Here is a 17,295-nt window from a genome sequence, read left to right as displayed (position 1 = left end):
GTTCACATGCTCAATAATACCCACGAATGTCATTATACCACAGGCATAAATTTCATCATGTAAGTAAGTGACAAAATTGTAACATGTTCATATGTACTGACATAGCATGTGTGCAATTATAATCATATCACATTTGACCATCGACCTGTAAACACTTGCAGCACTTCGTAGAAGGAAACATAGATATTCTCCACATATCTTATCATCTGGTCCCATAGTGTACGCACAAAAAAACCATTAATGTTTGGACATTAATGTTTGTTGTCTAATCTCACAAAACGGTGACCTACTAATCAACGGCGGTTGATAAGAAAGGCACGGCAATGATGGAGTCCACGGGGGGAACGTCTCGGGCATTATTTCTCCTCGCGGCTGTGCTGTTCGTGGTTCACAATGTAGTGTTTGTTGTGTTCACTGTCCGGCAGTTCAATGAGGAGGAGCAACTCAGACAGCAGTACCAGGACCAGCAGGAGAGAATACGACTCCTGAAGTCAAGGTGCCCCAGTCTCCAAACCAAGGTAGACGTGGTGATAGGAATGAGTGCTTGTTATCTGTGACGTAGTGGCCATGTACAGTCCGCGGTCACTCTCCGACATCTGCTGGTTGCTTATCGTTACATAACTCTCCCATAGTAATGCTGATTTTTGCACCGATCTTCAAAAGCTTAAGAATGCACATTAATATATCATGGCATTTTCTTTGATGGTGTTGTACCCCGACGAAGCGGAATGGCTCACGACATAGTTCACTGGTCTGTCTGGTCAAGATGCTATAAGAGTGAGTGAGTGAGTATGGTATTACGCCGCTTTTAGCAATATTCCAGCAATATCACGGCGGGTGACACCATAAATGGGCTTCACACATTGTACCCATGTCGGGAATCGAACCCGGGTCTTCGGCGTGGCGAGCGAACGCTTTAACCACTAGGCTACCCGACCGCCCCAGATGCTATAAGATGCCGCCGTGTTATGGCACGAGTGTTGCTGGGTGAGACGTTAGGTAACATGCAAACACTAATTATGAAATATTATTGGTTTAGTACTACCTATTTCGCGAACATTTGGTTTCAGCACTGATTTCAGTGATCCATTCATATCATTTTCACTATTTTCCCTTTGTTTTTTTTTCTACAGACAATTCAAACTGATTATTCTCTGGCGGTGACGTTTGTATTATACTCCCAGATCTCAAATCATTAACCTTTCGACACACCAAATACTTTGCTTTTGTAAATAGTCAATCGAATTTTATGGTATTATGAACACAAAGCTCAAACGAGTCGAGCTCCCTGCTTTGGCTGCTGTTACTTTTTTAAACATACAGATTTAGGGAAGAAATCGATCATTTCACAGAGGAGAGGTGTTTCATTTCATCTAAGGGACCGTTTCAAAGGGAACCTGGGGCTATCAGACTAATACCGCCTTACATGACAAGAAAGTTAGAGAATTAATGTGCGAGTGAATATTTTCTATAACCTTATCAGTATTCTTACAGCCGTTGACCGTGAGGGCGTTGTGAATATATGAATTGATCATCTTTTACTTTCAGAGAAAACATATGATGGTTCAGGAACCCGAAAACTATTCGAAATAACGAAGGTCCCAGCCCGTACTCTTAAGATCCGCACGAATGACCTGAACATTACGAAGGCGATGAGTCGAAAAGTAAAAACATGCATTTTCCCCAGTAATATTATTAAAATGATGGTAGCCTACTTGTCAACGCGTTGGCTTACCCTAGTGGGTTGGACTGGAGTTTTTAGCAACGTTTTCGAAAAAAAGCTTATTTTTCCTCCGATTTTACAGAATAGGTTAGTGTACTCTGGATATGCTGGAGATCCTGTACAAGGGAATATATAAATTGATCATCTTTTACTTTCAGAGAAAATATCTGATGGCTCAGAAACCCCCAAAATATTCGAAATAACGTAGGTCCCAGCTGCCAGATCCGCACGAATGACCTATATATATTTGTTTCCATATTGAAAACAGGTCAGTCAGTCATATAGGTCATGTACTTTTAGTGGAATCTGTCTAAGTTGGACTTGCGTGGGAATGAGATTTAAATCCGGTTGCGAGATCTTTCTGGATTAGACAGAAATCCAATTCTAGCAATAGTTACCTCCCTTGGTGTATCATATGCAATATGAACACTCAAGATGTAAATTATTCAACGTCAACGCCCGAGAACAACCAGTCTCGATTATCCTCCGAAACAGATCCAAAATAGCGGTAAAAAGTATATGAATAGATTACTGAAAATCAGTGATGACACCAGGTGTTCCTGAAAAGGGTAAGCATGTCCTGCCCATATGTGTACATGTTTGTTCTGCTTCACTTGCACAAGAGGGAGGCGCTGGTGGACATCCTGGATACGCCGGAGGAAGACCACTCCAACAAACGACAGACGCAAGCACTTTTGGAAAGGCTAATTACAGAACAGGTGTGTTGAAACTTTCATAAATTTATATCGTATGTCAAAATATAATCACATTCTTCGGTGTATGATAACCAACAACTCCCACTGCTATTTCTTGTGTTCTAGGAGCTGATTCTGGAGAAGCACTGCAGTAACGGAACAGGACTTTGTGTACAAGGTAAACTCCAGAATGAGGATAATAATGTCACTGAAGAGAGGGATTTGAGAGTTTTGAGGAAAATTATTTCCGTAGTCGTCTTTTTAAACAAAAATATTCTATTTCTATGTTTGTATCCCACCTGACTGACTGTACTCTCCCAACTGATTTCTCCTTGAAATGTTTGATGCTTTTAACCCCCTGACTAATCACCATTCCATAGTACTGACAATCATCCTTGTATGCAGGCGAGAAGGGAGACACTGGGCCATTAGGCGATACAGGTAAGACAGTTTACAATATATGCTTTCACATGTATATCAATCCAAGTGTGATATAACAGTAAAATAACTGGTTAATGAAGACTCCGTTCCCATTGGTCGGACGAGGACTGTCTAATGAAGGTTAAACATTTTATAAAACTATTACCATACATACGCAGAGTTGCGTCCCTTAGGCGTGCCAGAAACCTATGAACCTCGGATCGAATCCCCGACTCCCTCGTTTTACAGCTACATAGGACTCATTAGAATCACTAAAGTGGTAAACATCTGAGACCTGCATCACTCCGATATGTCCTCAGAAATCAAACTGACACGCCGTGGTATAACTGAAATATTGCTCAAGGCGGCGTTAAAGCAAACTTACCCAGCCAATCACTAATAAATGGTTTTCCAGCTAAGGTTTGTCCCTCTTGTGGATCCTGGATCCTGGTTAGAATGGTTCCCCAATGACCCATTCTGTTCGTGAGAGGCGATTAAATGGATCGGACGACCAGGTTGTAAGTGGATCGCCTGGACTAGTGTTAGACAGCCGTGGTATAGCTGGAAGAATGGTGACTGTGACGTCACACATTCAGCAACACTTACACTTAGTTTATATCAACCTTCATCAGTACAGCGGTCACAATTATGACACTACACTACCATACTGATACCAGACATTCTCTGGCAACCATTTCTGACAAAACCCTTGTGAGAATTTTAACCCTGTAATCAAACGCGCCGGAACTCTTTTTCAAAATTCTAAAGCATTTTCTGACGATGCCACATTCTCTGTGCAGGAGGGTGTCCGACTTGACTGTCTGTATAATTATATATAACAAGGGTTAGTCGACAGACAGTGGCCAGGAGACTCAGGGCTCATGGAATCAGGGCTTTTAGACCATACAGAGGACAGCTATTGGCAGCGCAACATCGTCGTCTGCGATTGAGATGGGCCCGGACTGTACGACGTTGGCAACGACGTGACTGGCAGAGGGTTGTCTTCATTGACGAAAGTCGATTCTGTATGTTTAGGGCGGATGGAAGACAACGTGTTTACCGCGGTGAACGAACGGCGGCGTGTTGCGTGCAGGAGGTCGTACCATATGGTGGAGGGAGTGTCATTTTGTGTGGAGGGATCTGTGGGCAGGAGAGGACACCGCTGGTCATCGTTGACGGAAACTTGACAGCTCAGCATTACATGGATAACATTCTTCGTCCATTTGTCCTACCATTTCTCCAACAGCACCAACGTGGTGTCATTTATCAGTATGACAACACTAGAGCCCATACAGCAAGACTTGTCACTAACTTCCTCGCAGCCAACAACGTCAACGCCCTGCCGTGGCCTTCACGCTCACCCGACATGTCCCCCATAAAACACCTCTTGGACTTGATGACACACTCCAGCCAACCGGCAAGAACTGATCTTGGCCCTCCAAGAAGAATGGCGTCAAATCCCACGTGACCTCATCAGACGACTGACTTTTCCTGTGCGTCGAAGAGTTTTTGCGTGTATTGAGGCATTTGGTGGTCACACACGCTACTAATGACTTGTTATTGAACGTGAGCGATTGTTTATGTACCCTGCCTATTGTCCACGATTCTGAAAGCTCGAGTTTTGTACCACACCCAACTTTGGGGGGTTCTGACGTCATTCTCGGTCGCGGTATGATTGTCATTTTCAGTGTTGATTATGTTGATATATTGATCTTCTCAATACACTTTACTTCATGCATGTATGTTTTGTTGTTTTTGAGCAAGAGTGATTTCAAACTCTGGTAAAGTTTCTTTTGGACGTCAGTTTATAACAAGTATATGTATATTAAACATGCGATAAGGTAACTGAATCATGACTGTCATTGTGCAATGACCATTAAACCTCCCATAAGTTTTAGGACCAAGAAACATACTTCCATTCAATGGGGTTCCAGGTAAATATAGATCCCCAGCAAACTATGCTGGTCGTAAGCGGTGACTTAATGGATAGGTGGTCAGATTTGATGAATAGGTTGACAGCCTGTTATTATAACCTGCGGGGATCGTTGCTCACAGTCAAATCGTATTTCCAAACCAGGTCCCAAGGGACTTTTGGGAACAGTTGGTCAAAATGGTGAAATGGGGGGTAATGGCACTCGGGGGATTCAAGGGCCTCCAGGAATCAAAGGTCAAGCTGGACAGACCGGGGAGCCAGGCTTGAAAGGGGAACAAGGGATGGATGGTGTCCAGGGTGGCAAAGGTCTCTCCGGGCAACAGGGCATTGAAGGGGAGCAGGGCATCAACGGAACGTCCGGGCTTCAGGGAGCCAAAGGTATGAAAGGTGATGCAGGCGTGATCGGTGACCCCGGGGCCAAAGGTGAACCAGGAGGTGTAGGGGTCAAAGGTGACGCTGGTTTGCCAGGGGTCAAGGGTTCCAAAGGAGAACAAGGAATAGATGGACATACCCCGTATGTTGATTCGAACTGCACATGCGTTGGTAAGTATCAAACTTACACATTTTCAACAGCAATGCTTTTATTGTGTTTATTTGCAAAAGCACATTTTTCTGTTGAGACAATGATTCTAAATTAATTTTGTAATCTAATATTCAAACTTCTTGAACATTTAACACAAAACTTTAAGCAGAACTTGTATATTAATGTGAACGTGTACCGTTTCATTGATTATGCTATAAACATAATTTCATTACATTTGATCAATATATATATTTACGTCATGATCCGTACACCATACCCTGCCTTGTAAACGATGGGAACCTGCATTTCTTCCGGTCTTCTTCCAACATCAAGGTGTGATATGCCTTCGACGAGGACACGCCATGATATAACGACATTGAACCCACCCACTCCACCCTCTCAAAAGTCTTTGATATGACGGACATACTGTTCAAAGTATCACAAAGTCAACCAATTCACTTCCACAAAAGTCTTTGATATGACGGACATACTGTTCAAAGTATCACAAAGTCAACCAATTCACTTCCACAAAAGTCTTTGATATGACGGACATACTGTTCAAAGTATCACAAAGTCAACCAATTCACTTCCACAAAAGTCTCTGATATGACGGACATACTGTTCAAAGAATCAGAAAGGCAACCACTCACTTCCACAAAAGTCTTTGATATGACGGACATACTGTTCAAAGAATCAGAAAGGCAACCACTCACTTCCACAAAAGTCTCTGATATGACGGACATACTGTTCAAAGAATCAGAAAGGCAACCACTCACTTCCACAAAAGTCTCTGATATGACGGACATACTGTTCAAAGTGACATTAACTCAACCTATACACTTCCACAAAAGTTTGTGTTGTGACAGACTTACTGTTTAAAGTATCACAAACACAACCCACATACTTCCACAAAAGTCTGTGATGTGACTGACTTACTGTTCAAAGTGTCACAAAGTCAACCCACTCACAGAAATTACTTTCTCAGGTCAACTCCCTCACTCTTTATTCCCTGAATTTGATTGCAGTAAAGCCATATATAATCGGCCCCACCAAAGAGACGATTGTAGGCAAACGCAATGGTGGGGTTACATTAAACTGCACCGTTGGGGGAGACCCACCGTCGAAGGTAACTTGGATGAAAACTGGATCAACTCTACCGCTTGACGCCATCCAACAAGGGCCCCTGCTCATCATCCCTGGCTCCAGGTCAACAGATGCGGGGGAGTATAAGTGCCTGGCAGACAATGGAATGGGGCATGTGGAGAAAACATTCAACGTTATGTTAATCGGTACGTCATCGAGGTTTCATCTCACCTTAACTGAAACTTTACAGGTGGCCTGCGATAGGGCAAATTAAATTGGCAAATCAAGCAAGATTGGTTCAAGTCTCCCGAATCCCAAATCGTTTGTCGTCTTACTCGAATTCACCATTGATATCAATCTAACAGTTAATGATTGTCCTAATTACGCTCTGTGTACATGCTGCCCCTTTAATGTTTTTTGTTCCCAGTCTAGATCAAGGCGCTGTGTCTCTGTGTCATTAGGGTTTTAATTAACTGTGAGAGTCCTATACATTGTACAATATTGTCACGATGTGATTCGCAAAATAAATACGCAGATGCTCGCCAAAAATGGGTTTGCACAGAAATATTGGTTGGTTGGTTGGTTTGTTGTTTAACGCCGCACTCAGCAATAATCCAGCTATATGACGGCGGTCTGTAAATAATCAGTGATTAATATCATGAGCATCGATGCACGCAGTTGGGATCGATGACATGCATCAACCATGTCAGCGAGCCTGACCCCCCGATCCTGTTAGTCGCCTTTTACGACAAGCATAGTCGCCTTTTACGGCAAGCATGGGTTGCTGAAGATCTATTCTACCCCGGATCTTCACGGGTCTTCCACAGAAATATATTGTGTGATCAGTAAATGACTACACAAGATAAAAAATAATGAATCAATTATATTTAACCACACACGTTTAGGATTACAACCCAAAAAGGCAATATAATAGGCCAAATTCATAGCAGGTTGAATTGATGTTAGTGCACTCGGGACAATGTTCAGGATAGGCTTCAGAATACTGTTAAATGTGACATGAAAGAGGCCTGTCCTGTTCTTGAATCAAGAATAGTGTTGGAACCTGGCAGGATTTCGGTGTTTCGACCAAACCGCCCTTGGTTTGTAGATTACAAACAAGTGAGGTCGAAAAAGGCAGAAAGCCAAGTTCGATACCCCACACGAGTACAATGTGTGAAGCCCATTTCTGTTGTCCCCAGTCGTAATGTTGCTGGAATGTTCCCTGAAAGGAACGTAAAGCCACACACACGCATTCACACAGTACACCAATGGCAGAACAGGAACTGGCAAGGTCATGTTGTCTAAGAGTAGAGCGTAGAATCATCGTCGTTGCAAATCATCATGGCACAGTCGTCGAGGTATTGCGTCAAGTTGAGTTAACCTTCCTACAATAGAACTAGCGGACCTTGTTTAAACACATTCCCCACGTTCTTGTAGTCCTCGTGGAGCATGTATTGTAGTGCTGTCTAGCTGCCTGGTTGCCTTTTTCGTGATTACAAAACCCCATTTGGAATATATTCCTGTCTTTTGTGCCAAGCATGGTATATAGTTTGGTATAGTTTTAAAACTCTGTTTGTGGTAGCTCTGAGCTGTGACTTTGAAAGGGACTTCTGTTCTTGGACCCAGAGTCAGACAGACAACACGGACTGGATGTATCACACAGGGGGCACTCCGACAGGATCCACGGGACCAAGCTCAGATCATACCACCGGTATGTAACACTTGTCATATAAACTCAGATTGATCACTCCATATCTTAATCACTTCAAGGTCAAACTGCCATCCAGAAGGTCAAGGTCGATGTATTTTCCATTGTAGGTCATGGTTACTACGTCTATATGGAGACCAGCCTAGGCAATATCAACGACAAGGCAGACCTAGTGTCCCCGGTCTTGGGAGGAAATACAGTCACGTGTTTCCGGATTTGGTACCACATGTTTGGCACAGACGTCAACTCACTGACAGTGTTTAAAGAGGTACATGTCTCAATACTGTCATCAGAAGTTTACGTCTTTGTTTCTTGTTTAACGCTGCTCTCAGCAACATTCCACTTTTAGGACATCGGCCTGTAAATAATCAAATCTGAACTAGACAATCCCGCGATTGATACTATGAGCAACGATGCACGCCGTCGGGTTCGATGACACGTTAACATCCAGGTCACCTAGTCTTACCACCCGATACATTATGACGTCTCTGACAAGCATACGCTGTAGGGGCCTATAATTGTTTGGAATCGCAATGGTGTCATGGGGATTGAGATTGCAGATTGTAGGCAAGTCTATAACTGTCTCTAATCCCAGGTATTGTGTGTTCACATCTTGCTTGAATTTATTTGTTATTTCTCTCTGAGTTGTTTTTATATTAAAACCTCGTGACAAAACGACATGCAGGTTCACGTTATCAGAGTTGGGTACATAATTAGGAGACCAAAAAATATGTATTTTCAGATTTGTTTATCGACAATGTAAAATACGAAAGTTATTTTCCGAATCTCTCTCGCTTACCCCAGACCCCCTCTCTCTGTGTCTCTGTCTTTCTGTCTCTCTCTGTCTGTCTTTTTTCTTTCTCTGTGTCAGACACACATGGTGTACTTCTGGAATACTATGAGGTCACCTTCGAATGAGAGTACGTTATGATACAATGTGTTACATTCTTTTCAAATTTGAGATTCACAAAAATGATGCTTATTCAGAAAATATTCATGCACACAGGTAATAGTCAATGACATTTCCGGGCATCTAATCCCATTTAATCACGTCATCAACCAAACAGATTGTAGCGCACACTCTCATCGATGAACTCTATTTGAAATTTTCTTCTCAGTATCAAAACGGTTCCCGAACTTCCATATGGCACGAAGATGGCGACCAGGGTAACCAGTGGAAGCACATGGCAGTGACTATCCCCGCCACCTCACAGTCTTACAGGGTGGTGCTGGAGGCTCAGCGAGGAAAGTCCATCGAGGGGGACATCGCCCTGGATGATATTGAAGTTACAGACGGGGTTTGCACAATGACCGGTGGGTGTCACTGACCAATGTACACGTCCTCGGGTCTTCTTGGTATATACGGATGCAGGGAAGCGTATTAATGCCACATTCTAAAGCAAATATCGTCGACGTAGATTTTGAAAGTACCATCGGCGTAGAATGTGTCACTAATACGCTTGTATGTGGATGAATTATATACTGCTTCTCCTGTGCAATACTTTTCACGACGAAGTCAAACCAGACTCACTCACTCACTCACTTCAAAGTTGACATGGTGGTAACCTGCTGGCTCTTAATGCACTCTCCTGAGTGGAGGCATATTTTGATTGTCAAATTCCTTCTGTAAAGATGTACATGTCCACAATGTATTTTAGTTAACACCATTTAAACATGCACCATGCCGGATTTGTCACTTGTATGTGCCATGTTGCATATATGTTAACTTTGTACAAACATAACTTGCTTCCGTGATTGTAGCCCTTGACCTGAATTGTGACTTTGAGTCTGGCACGTGCCTTTGGAAACAAGCAACAGATGACGAGAAAGATCTGATCATAAACAATGGCGCCACTCCAAGCATGATGACTGGACCGTCGGCTGATCACACCCTGAAAGATGGTAAGGTGATCACATCATCACATTTCCCCCATGCGACTAAAGCACTAGCATTATACATCTGTTCAGTGGAAATCACTCCCTGCCACCCTTCCACCCTTCTACCCTGCCACCCTTCCACCCGTCCACCTAACGAACTAGAACAGCTAGTTCTTAAGGACCAACCACCTGATATTCTTGGAAATAATCATTTTGTTTCACTGGACACGCTTGTGTGTCCTGAAAAATATGTTATATGTTCAGCTTCTGAATCCAAGAAGAAAAAATACTATCCTGTCTTTAACAAACAAAAAAACCAAGCCATCCAGCCTCCATCCATCATATTAAATGGTTGACCCCTAAACAAGATGAACTAGAGTCTGTTATATCATCAATATCATATAGTTTGGATATGATTATTGTATTTATTGTGCGAGCCATCGGAGATGACATTAAGTTTGTTTTTTTTTATTCCAAATATGTGATATTTATGATACAGAAACACCCGAGGGTAATATTAATATTCCCGTTATCACATTGGATGATGTCATTCTTAAACATAATTGATGTTTCAGAATCACCCACACTTTGGGAAACCCAAAATCTAAAAATATTGGCAATAGTTTATGGAGCAATCATCAATGTATGGAACTTAGAACTAGTTTCTGCTAAGTGGTCTCATCTGTTGTAGTGTGATATCAGGTTTATTGTATTGGTTTCTGAAACACTTTCATTATGTGATAAAACATGTATGTTATCTTCGAGAACAGCACGAGGACACTATCTTTACCTGGAGACGTCCACTGGGTATGCAGGTGATACGGCCAGGATTGTCTCCCCCTTGCTCACCAACAAGGGGGCGATGTGCTTCAGTGTCTGGTACCACATGAGTGGCTCGGGGGTGGGATCTCTCAACATGTATGTCCAGGTAGGGTATGGCATTGTAGACACACATGCCACATGAGTGGCTCGGGGGTGGAATCTCTCAACGTGTATGTCCAGGTAGGGTATGGCATTGTAGACACATGTGGAATTCAACCAATCGGTAAACGATAAATACATATGGCTTTAGTAGTGTTTTCTTGGTCCAGAGACAACATATTCCAGGTATTTTAAGCGAGTCATTTCCATTGACGCGTCAGTTCAATGTGTGGGAAGAAAGAATGCGGACCCACAAACGATAAGCTGTAGCACTGGGTATTTGTTTGAGACACAAACTGTGGCAGCGGATAAGAACACACATGTAAAGGTGAGAGTGAGTCCTTGTGTGAGTGAGAGTTGGGTTTAACGCCGCTCTGTATTTCAGTTAAACCATTGCTTGACACGTTCATGTGGGAATAACCCACAAACGCTATTGAGGTCCTATACCTGTATCATCACGCTGGTGAAACCCACGCGCACGGACATGATACTGACCATGATGCTGACCAACCCAGGACCAAGGCACAAACCCACAACAAATGTTTCAAACACAGTATATTTGACCCCTATACAGCTCTAGGTCTATGCTCCAGCTATAAGTATTAATTAAGATCATATAGAATGACACATCAGAAATTCCACACAAAGATATTCCAATGACTGCTCGTATATATATGTGTGAATCGGGAATTCTTTACGACATATAAGTTTTTCCATCGAACATATGTAGAGATACAGCCACGTTTTTTGACAAAACTAAGACTCCACTCGTCAGCTAGACAGCGTTACACATGAAACAATATGCGAGTTTATTCCGAATCTACGAGTTGGGTATCGCTAACGACTGAGGTGATTTAGAATGAGAGAAGCGCCACCATACACTGCATGCAATGGCGTCATCAAATGAAATTGAGTATAAATGATTTTGTTAATTTGATCAAACATTAGCACATTAACATAATATTCAGTTTCATCTAACGTTTAAACATATGTGGTCAGAACATGTTAAAGTGAAACACAGTTACCTTTAACCGATTCTGTTAACAAGGCGAGGGATTCCCGTTATGTCTCGTTGTACATACAAATTATTCATAATAAGTGCTGCCTACCCTAATTGGATGCGCTGGGAGCCCTTTTGTTTCCTTTTCATCTCCTTACACGTTTTCGGCTTCAGCTACAGACCCGCTAAGAATCGAATTAACAATCAAAATCAGCATTGACAGTTTTTTATACCATCTAAAGTATGAAGTTAATTTCTCTGAATGTAGACAAGCGACTTCGCTTACATACTGTTGACGCTTAACAAGTCCTGTTCTAATCTGTAACAGAAACATGGGGAAGCAAGGCAAATGATGTGGACGCACAAGGGTAGTCAAGGCAACGAGTGGAAGCTGGCGAGGTTCACCGTTCCAGCGTCTGCCAAACAATACAACATCATCATAGAAATGACCAAAGGCGCCAACTCCTACGGCGACATTGCCATTGACGACATCACGGGTACAGCAAAGTCATGTCCACCACCAGGTCGGTATTTTTATAACGGAACGTTTGGGAGTATTGTCAACTATTGCTTCCAATAAAAAGTTTACATTGAAATCGTTTCATTAAATAGGTAATATAAAACGCCAACGCCAGAGAATAGTCAATTTGTGGAAAGGGTAAGCGAGTCCTGCTCCACCGATGACCCACTCACAACTAAATGGATCGGGTGGTCAGTCTCGGTGACTTTGTTGATTTTACAGCTGGGTTGTACCGGGAGTGTTACACAAAACACAAAAGACTTTGGCGATGTGCGATAACATCCATGTAACCAACATCCTCATACTTCTGTAAATGAGAGAGTGATTAACGCGGCTTTAAACAGTATTCCAAGTATAGCTTGATGTGGGAGTAAAGCCGGAAGTGACGCATGTCTCAGACGTTTACCACTTTGGTGAATTACCACCACGAGCACGACAACCTAAGAAACATAATCAAGGCGCACCGGGAGTCCAAACTTCAATCATAGTTTTATGGCGTGGCCAAGGGACCCAACTCTGCACAGTGAATTGCCGCGCCTTTGACGACTGGGCGCCCACGTTCTGAAAATGAATTAGTGAGTCATTATTTCATGTTTCAGCCAATTCCCTTGACTGTGACTTCGAGAGTCAGTTGTGCAGCTGGACTCAAGGAAAACAGGACGATTTTGATTGGTCGATTAAATCCGGACCACCAAGCAGAGGCTATGTGGGTCCACCGACAGACCACACTCTTCAAACAGGTAGATTATTAACTCCCAAAACACACTTTACTACGAACAACAATCCACATTTACGACCTAGCAGACTGGGTTAGTATTAGTCCAGTGGGTAAAGGGTTCGATTTCCCACATGGGTACAATGTGTGAAGACCATTGCTGGTGTCCACCGCTGTGATATTAATGAAAATATGCTCACTCACACACTCACTTCAAGACAAGGAGAAGAACATTTATTTCCAACAGGAAATGCTGGATGCCGAGCAACCATTTTTTGGTGAAATCGAGGCAAATATATTTAATGGCCACAAGAGGGGCACGAGTCGCTGTTCGGCTTGTCCCGGAATAACGCGAGTTGGTCGTGAATGATCCGGACTTCGGCGTACAAATACATTCACTCACTCAATTCAAATGGATGTAATGGTTCATATATAGCCTACCACGGTATCTTTTATAGGCGGGTCGTCGTAAATCTGTGATTAAAGCACCAACCAGCTGCAGGGCAGAACTCATGTATGCACAAAGCGTTATGAAATCAATCTGCCAAAAATATATCTTTTATATCGATGATGGCATCACATTGAGGTGTCACATTCCACACACAGGCAGTGGTCATTACATCTACCAGGATCCCATGTTCGCCATTGAAGAAACCGCGGGGTTGGTATCGCCGCTTCTGACAGCCAACACCATCTTCTGTCTCGACTTCTGGTACTACATGGAGGGCCAAAACATCGGCAGTCTTCTAATCCGCAGAATGGTATTGGCATGTTGGATATTATTGCTTTGATAGCTTCACGAGGGTACAGGGGTCCACATTAACCAATACACGTTATACTTAGAGAACACACATATGGATATAACCTTCAACGCAAATAGTTACATGTGCGAACTCTGTCCTACCAGAAGCGCTCGTAAAATCTCAAATATTATCATCAAACAGATATGGATTTTCAGACAATACATCTGAACCGTGTTGGGATTTTTAAAGCTATGTCTAGTTACCTGTAGTAAACAGAGTGTAGATGTTAGACGGCCAGTTAGCATTCCTACCATGGCTCTGAACCTTTCATATCTAAATAATAATAGCATAACAGCTTGCCCTATTATATCACATCATATAACTCACTCTGCAGGTATACGGCAATCCAGTGGAGACTCTGTCCTTGCTGGACGCCGATGCTGGAACTGGTTGGCACCACGCCACAGTGAAAATCGACAGCTACTGGAGGCAGTTCAACCTCGACATCGTGGGGATCAGGGGAACGGTCTCCAACTCCTACATCGCCATCGACGACGTTACAGTCTCACAGGGGAACTGCAAATAAATCTTCCAAACTGTGATTCTCACGTCAAAAACCAAAATATACCAACTATGCAAAATCGTGTGTTGTTTATTTATTTGAAGGTCTCCCTTCAGGATGTGATGAGAGCAAAGGTAAAGTCAGCGCAAAATGTATTAGCTGATATTTCTCCTCAGTGGAACTGGTCAGTTCCAAGGACACAGAGACAAACACATCACACACAACCTCCACACGCTATTCAGAACAAGGCCAAGTACTCCCGAGACACACATAACACACATAACCTCCACACGCTATTCAGAACAAGGCCAAGTACTCCCGAGACACACATTACACACATAACCACTACACACTATTCAGAACAAGGCCAAGTACTCCCGAGACACACATTACACACACAACCTCCACACGCTATTCAGAACAAGGCCAAGTACTCCCGAGACACACATTACACACATAACCACTACACACTATTCAGAACAAGACCAAGTCCTCCCGAGACACACATTACACACACAACCTCCACACGCTATTCAGAACAAGGCCAAGTACTCCCGAGACACACATTACACACATAACCACTACACACTATTCAGAACAAGGCCAAGTACTCCCGAGACACACATAACCACTACACACTATTCAGAACAAGGCCAAGTACTCCCGAGACACACATTACACACACAACCTCCACACGCTATTCAGAACAAGACCAAGTACTCCCGAGACACACATTACACACACAACCTCCACACGCTATTCAGAACAAGGCCAAGTACTCCCGAGACACACATAACACACATAACCTCCACACGCTATTCAGAACAAGGCCAAGTACTCCCGAGACACACATAACACACATAACCTCCACACGCTATTCAGAACAAGGCCAAGTACTCCCGAGACACACATAACACAGATAACCACTACACACTATTCAGAACAAGGCCAAGTACTCCCGAGACACACATTACACACACAACCACTTTACACTATTCAGAACAAGACCAAGTACTCCCGAGACACACATTACACACATAACCACTACACACAATTCAGAACAAGGCCAAGTACTCCCGAGACACACATTACACACACAACCTCCACACGCTATTCAGAACAAGACCAAGTACTCCCGAGACACACATTACACACACAACCTCCAGACGCTATTCAGAACAAGGCCAAGTACTCCCGAGACACACATTACACACATAACCACTACACACTATTCAGAACAAGGCCAAGTACTCCCGAGACACACATTACACTCACAACCTCCACACGCTATTCAGAACAAGACCAAGTACTCCCGAGACACACATTACACACATAACCACTACACACTATTCAGAACAAGGCCAAGTACTCCTGAGACACACATTACACACATAACCACTACACACTATTCAGAACAAGGCCAAGTACGCAAGACATATTAAATACACGCACATGATTGGTTGGTTGGTTGGTTTGTTGTTTAACGCCGCTCTCAGAAATATTCCAGCTATATGACGGAGGTCTGTAAATAATCGTGTATTGGCTAGACAATCCAGTGATTAATATCATGAGCATCGATCCACGCAATTGGGATCGATGACATGCTTTAACCAAGTCAGCGTGCCTGACCACCCGACAAGCATAGTCTTCTTTAACGTCAAGCATGGGTTGCTGAAGACCTATTATACCCCGGATCTTCACGGGTCAAGCATGGGTTGCTGAAGACCTATTATACCCCGGATCTTCACGGGTCAAGCATGGGTTGCTGAAGACCTATTACACCCCGGATCTTCACGGGTCCGATGAATTTAATATGATTGAGTGACTTTTACCCTGACTGCAAAAAGTGAGCTTTGCTATTATCTCAACTTTTTGTTCAAAAATACACACAAACATCATTTGCAGGAAAGTGAAGCATTTCAACAGCTGTATAAAGCTCCTGGGCGATGGCAGAAGGTGCCTTTATCTGAGTCGGAAATGATAAAGCCTTTTTTCCTTACGACTAATTCCAAGTTATGAGTTTGCTGGTCCAAAACATTCGAAAGTAAATGTGAACACTGAGAACATTTGACTGCATCTGTGGCAACAAAAGCACGCCACAGTTGCCGGTATGATCAGAATGATCTTGGTGTAGGCTCGCCGCCTTATCTGGTGGCCACAGATGGCAGATCTCCCAACGATGTCACATACTCCAGATAAATATAATAGTTTGTTTCTTATAAATGCGTGAAATCTGACAAACCCTCTAAGGGACAGGGTGAACCCTGGGTAGACAACAACTCTAAATAAAGGTTTGGTGGGATGATCGGATGACAGAATTGTAAACCGATAGTTTGTGTTCATGCCATGGCGCTTAAAAGGACATATCCACAACACTGTGACAGCGAATCCTTTATTAATTGCATTTGGAACTGCCTGTTTACGGTTTCAATGTACATATTAGATATGCTCCCACGAATTCATCACTCCCTGGTACCGAGACTTTAGAAGCTGACTGGTTGATTAGAGTGAGTGAGTTTGGTTTTACGCCGCTTTTAGCAATATTCCATCAATATCACGGCGGGGGACACCAGAAATGGGCTTCACACATTGTACCCATGTCGAGATTCGAACCCGGGTCTTTGGCGTGACGAGCGAACGTTTTAATCACTAAGCTACCCGACCGCCCCCTGATTGATTAGAACTGTGGAGTGTGTGTTTGAGGTATCAGACTATAACATCTGATGTTAATGAGATCGACTGGTTATTTCCCCAGGATCCCTCAAACTCTGCCGTACATGGGTCCATAGTCTGTACAAAGCCCTAGTTGTGTATATTAAACGTCCTGCTGTCTTATTATGACTGTTGACGTCGATGGCACTTTTCGCGAAC

General features: G+C 43.1%; 1 protein-coding gene across 1 annotated transcript; it reads left to right on the top strand.

Annotated features, from left to right (window-relative positions):
* Positions 1-294: 294 nt before the first annotated feature.
* LOC139461195 (MAM and LDL-receptor class A domain-containing protein 1-like) lies at positions 295-14,503 on the top strand. The gene is made up of 15 exons (XM_071242789.1): positions 295-518; positions 2,347-2,442; positions 2,545-2,596; positions 2,824-2,859; positions 4,916-5,314; positions 6,320-6,583; positions 7,960-8,088; positions 8,196-8,353; positions 9,204-9,399; positions 9,847-9,987; positions 10,734-10,891; positions 12,213-12,408; positions 13,004-13,144; positions 13,726-13,880; positions 14,257-14,503. The coding sequence occupies exons 1-15, from the start codon at positions 324-326 to the stop codon at positions 14,446-14,448; spliced, it is 2,508 nt and encodes an 835-aa protein (XP_071098890.1). The 5' UTR covers positions 295-323; the 3' UTR covers positions 14,449-14,503.
* Positions 14,504-17,295: the final 2,792 nt, after the last annotated feature.

Source organism: Haliotis cracherodii, unplaced genomic scaffold (assembly GCF_022045235.1).
Source record: "Haliotis cracherodii isolate W230 unplaced genomic scaffold, xgHalCrac1.p SCAF_14, whole genome shotgun sequence".
NCBI lineage: Eukaryota > Metazoa > Mollusca > Gastropoda > Lepetellida > Haliotidae > Haliotis > Haliotis cracherodii.
Note: the sequence above shows the minus strand (reverse complement) of the source record. Positions and strands in the feature narration are given on the sequence as shown.

Excerpts from the sequence above, each read along its gene's own strand:
- LOC139461195 (XM_071242789.1), top strand. The coding sequence starts at position 324 with ATGATGGAGTCCACGGGGGGAACGTCTCGGGCATTATTTCTCCTCGCG. Across the intron at positions 519-2,346 it reads GCCCCAGTCTCCAAACCAAG|AGGGAGGCGCTGGTGGACAT; the intron begins GTAGACGTGGTG and ends CACTTGCACAAG. Across the intron at positions 9,400-9,846 it reads CGGGGTTTGCACAATGACCG|CCCTTGACCTGAATTGTGAC; the intron begins GTGGGTGTCACT and ends CCGTGATTGTAG.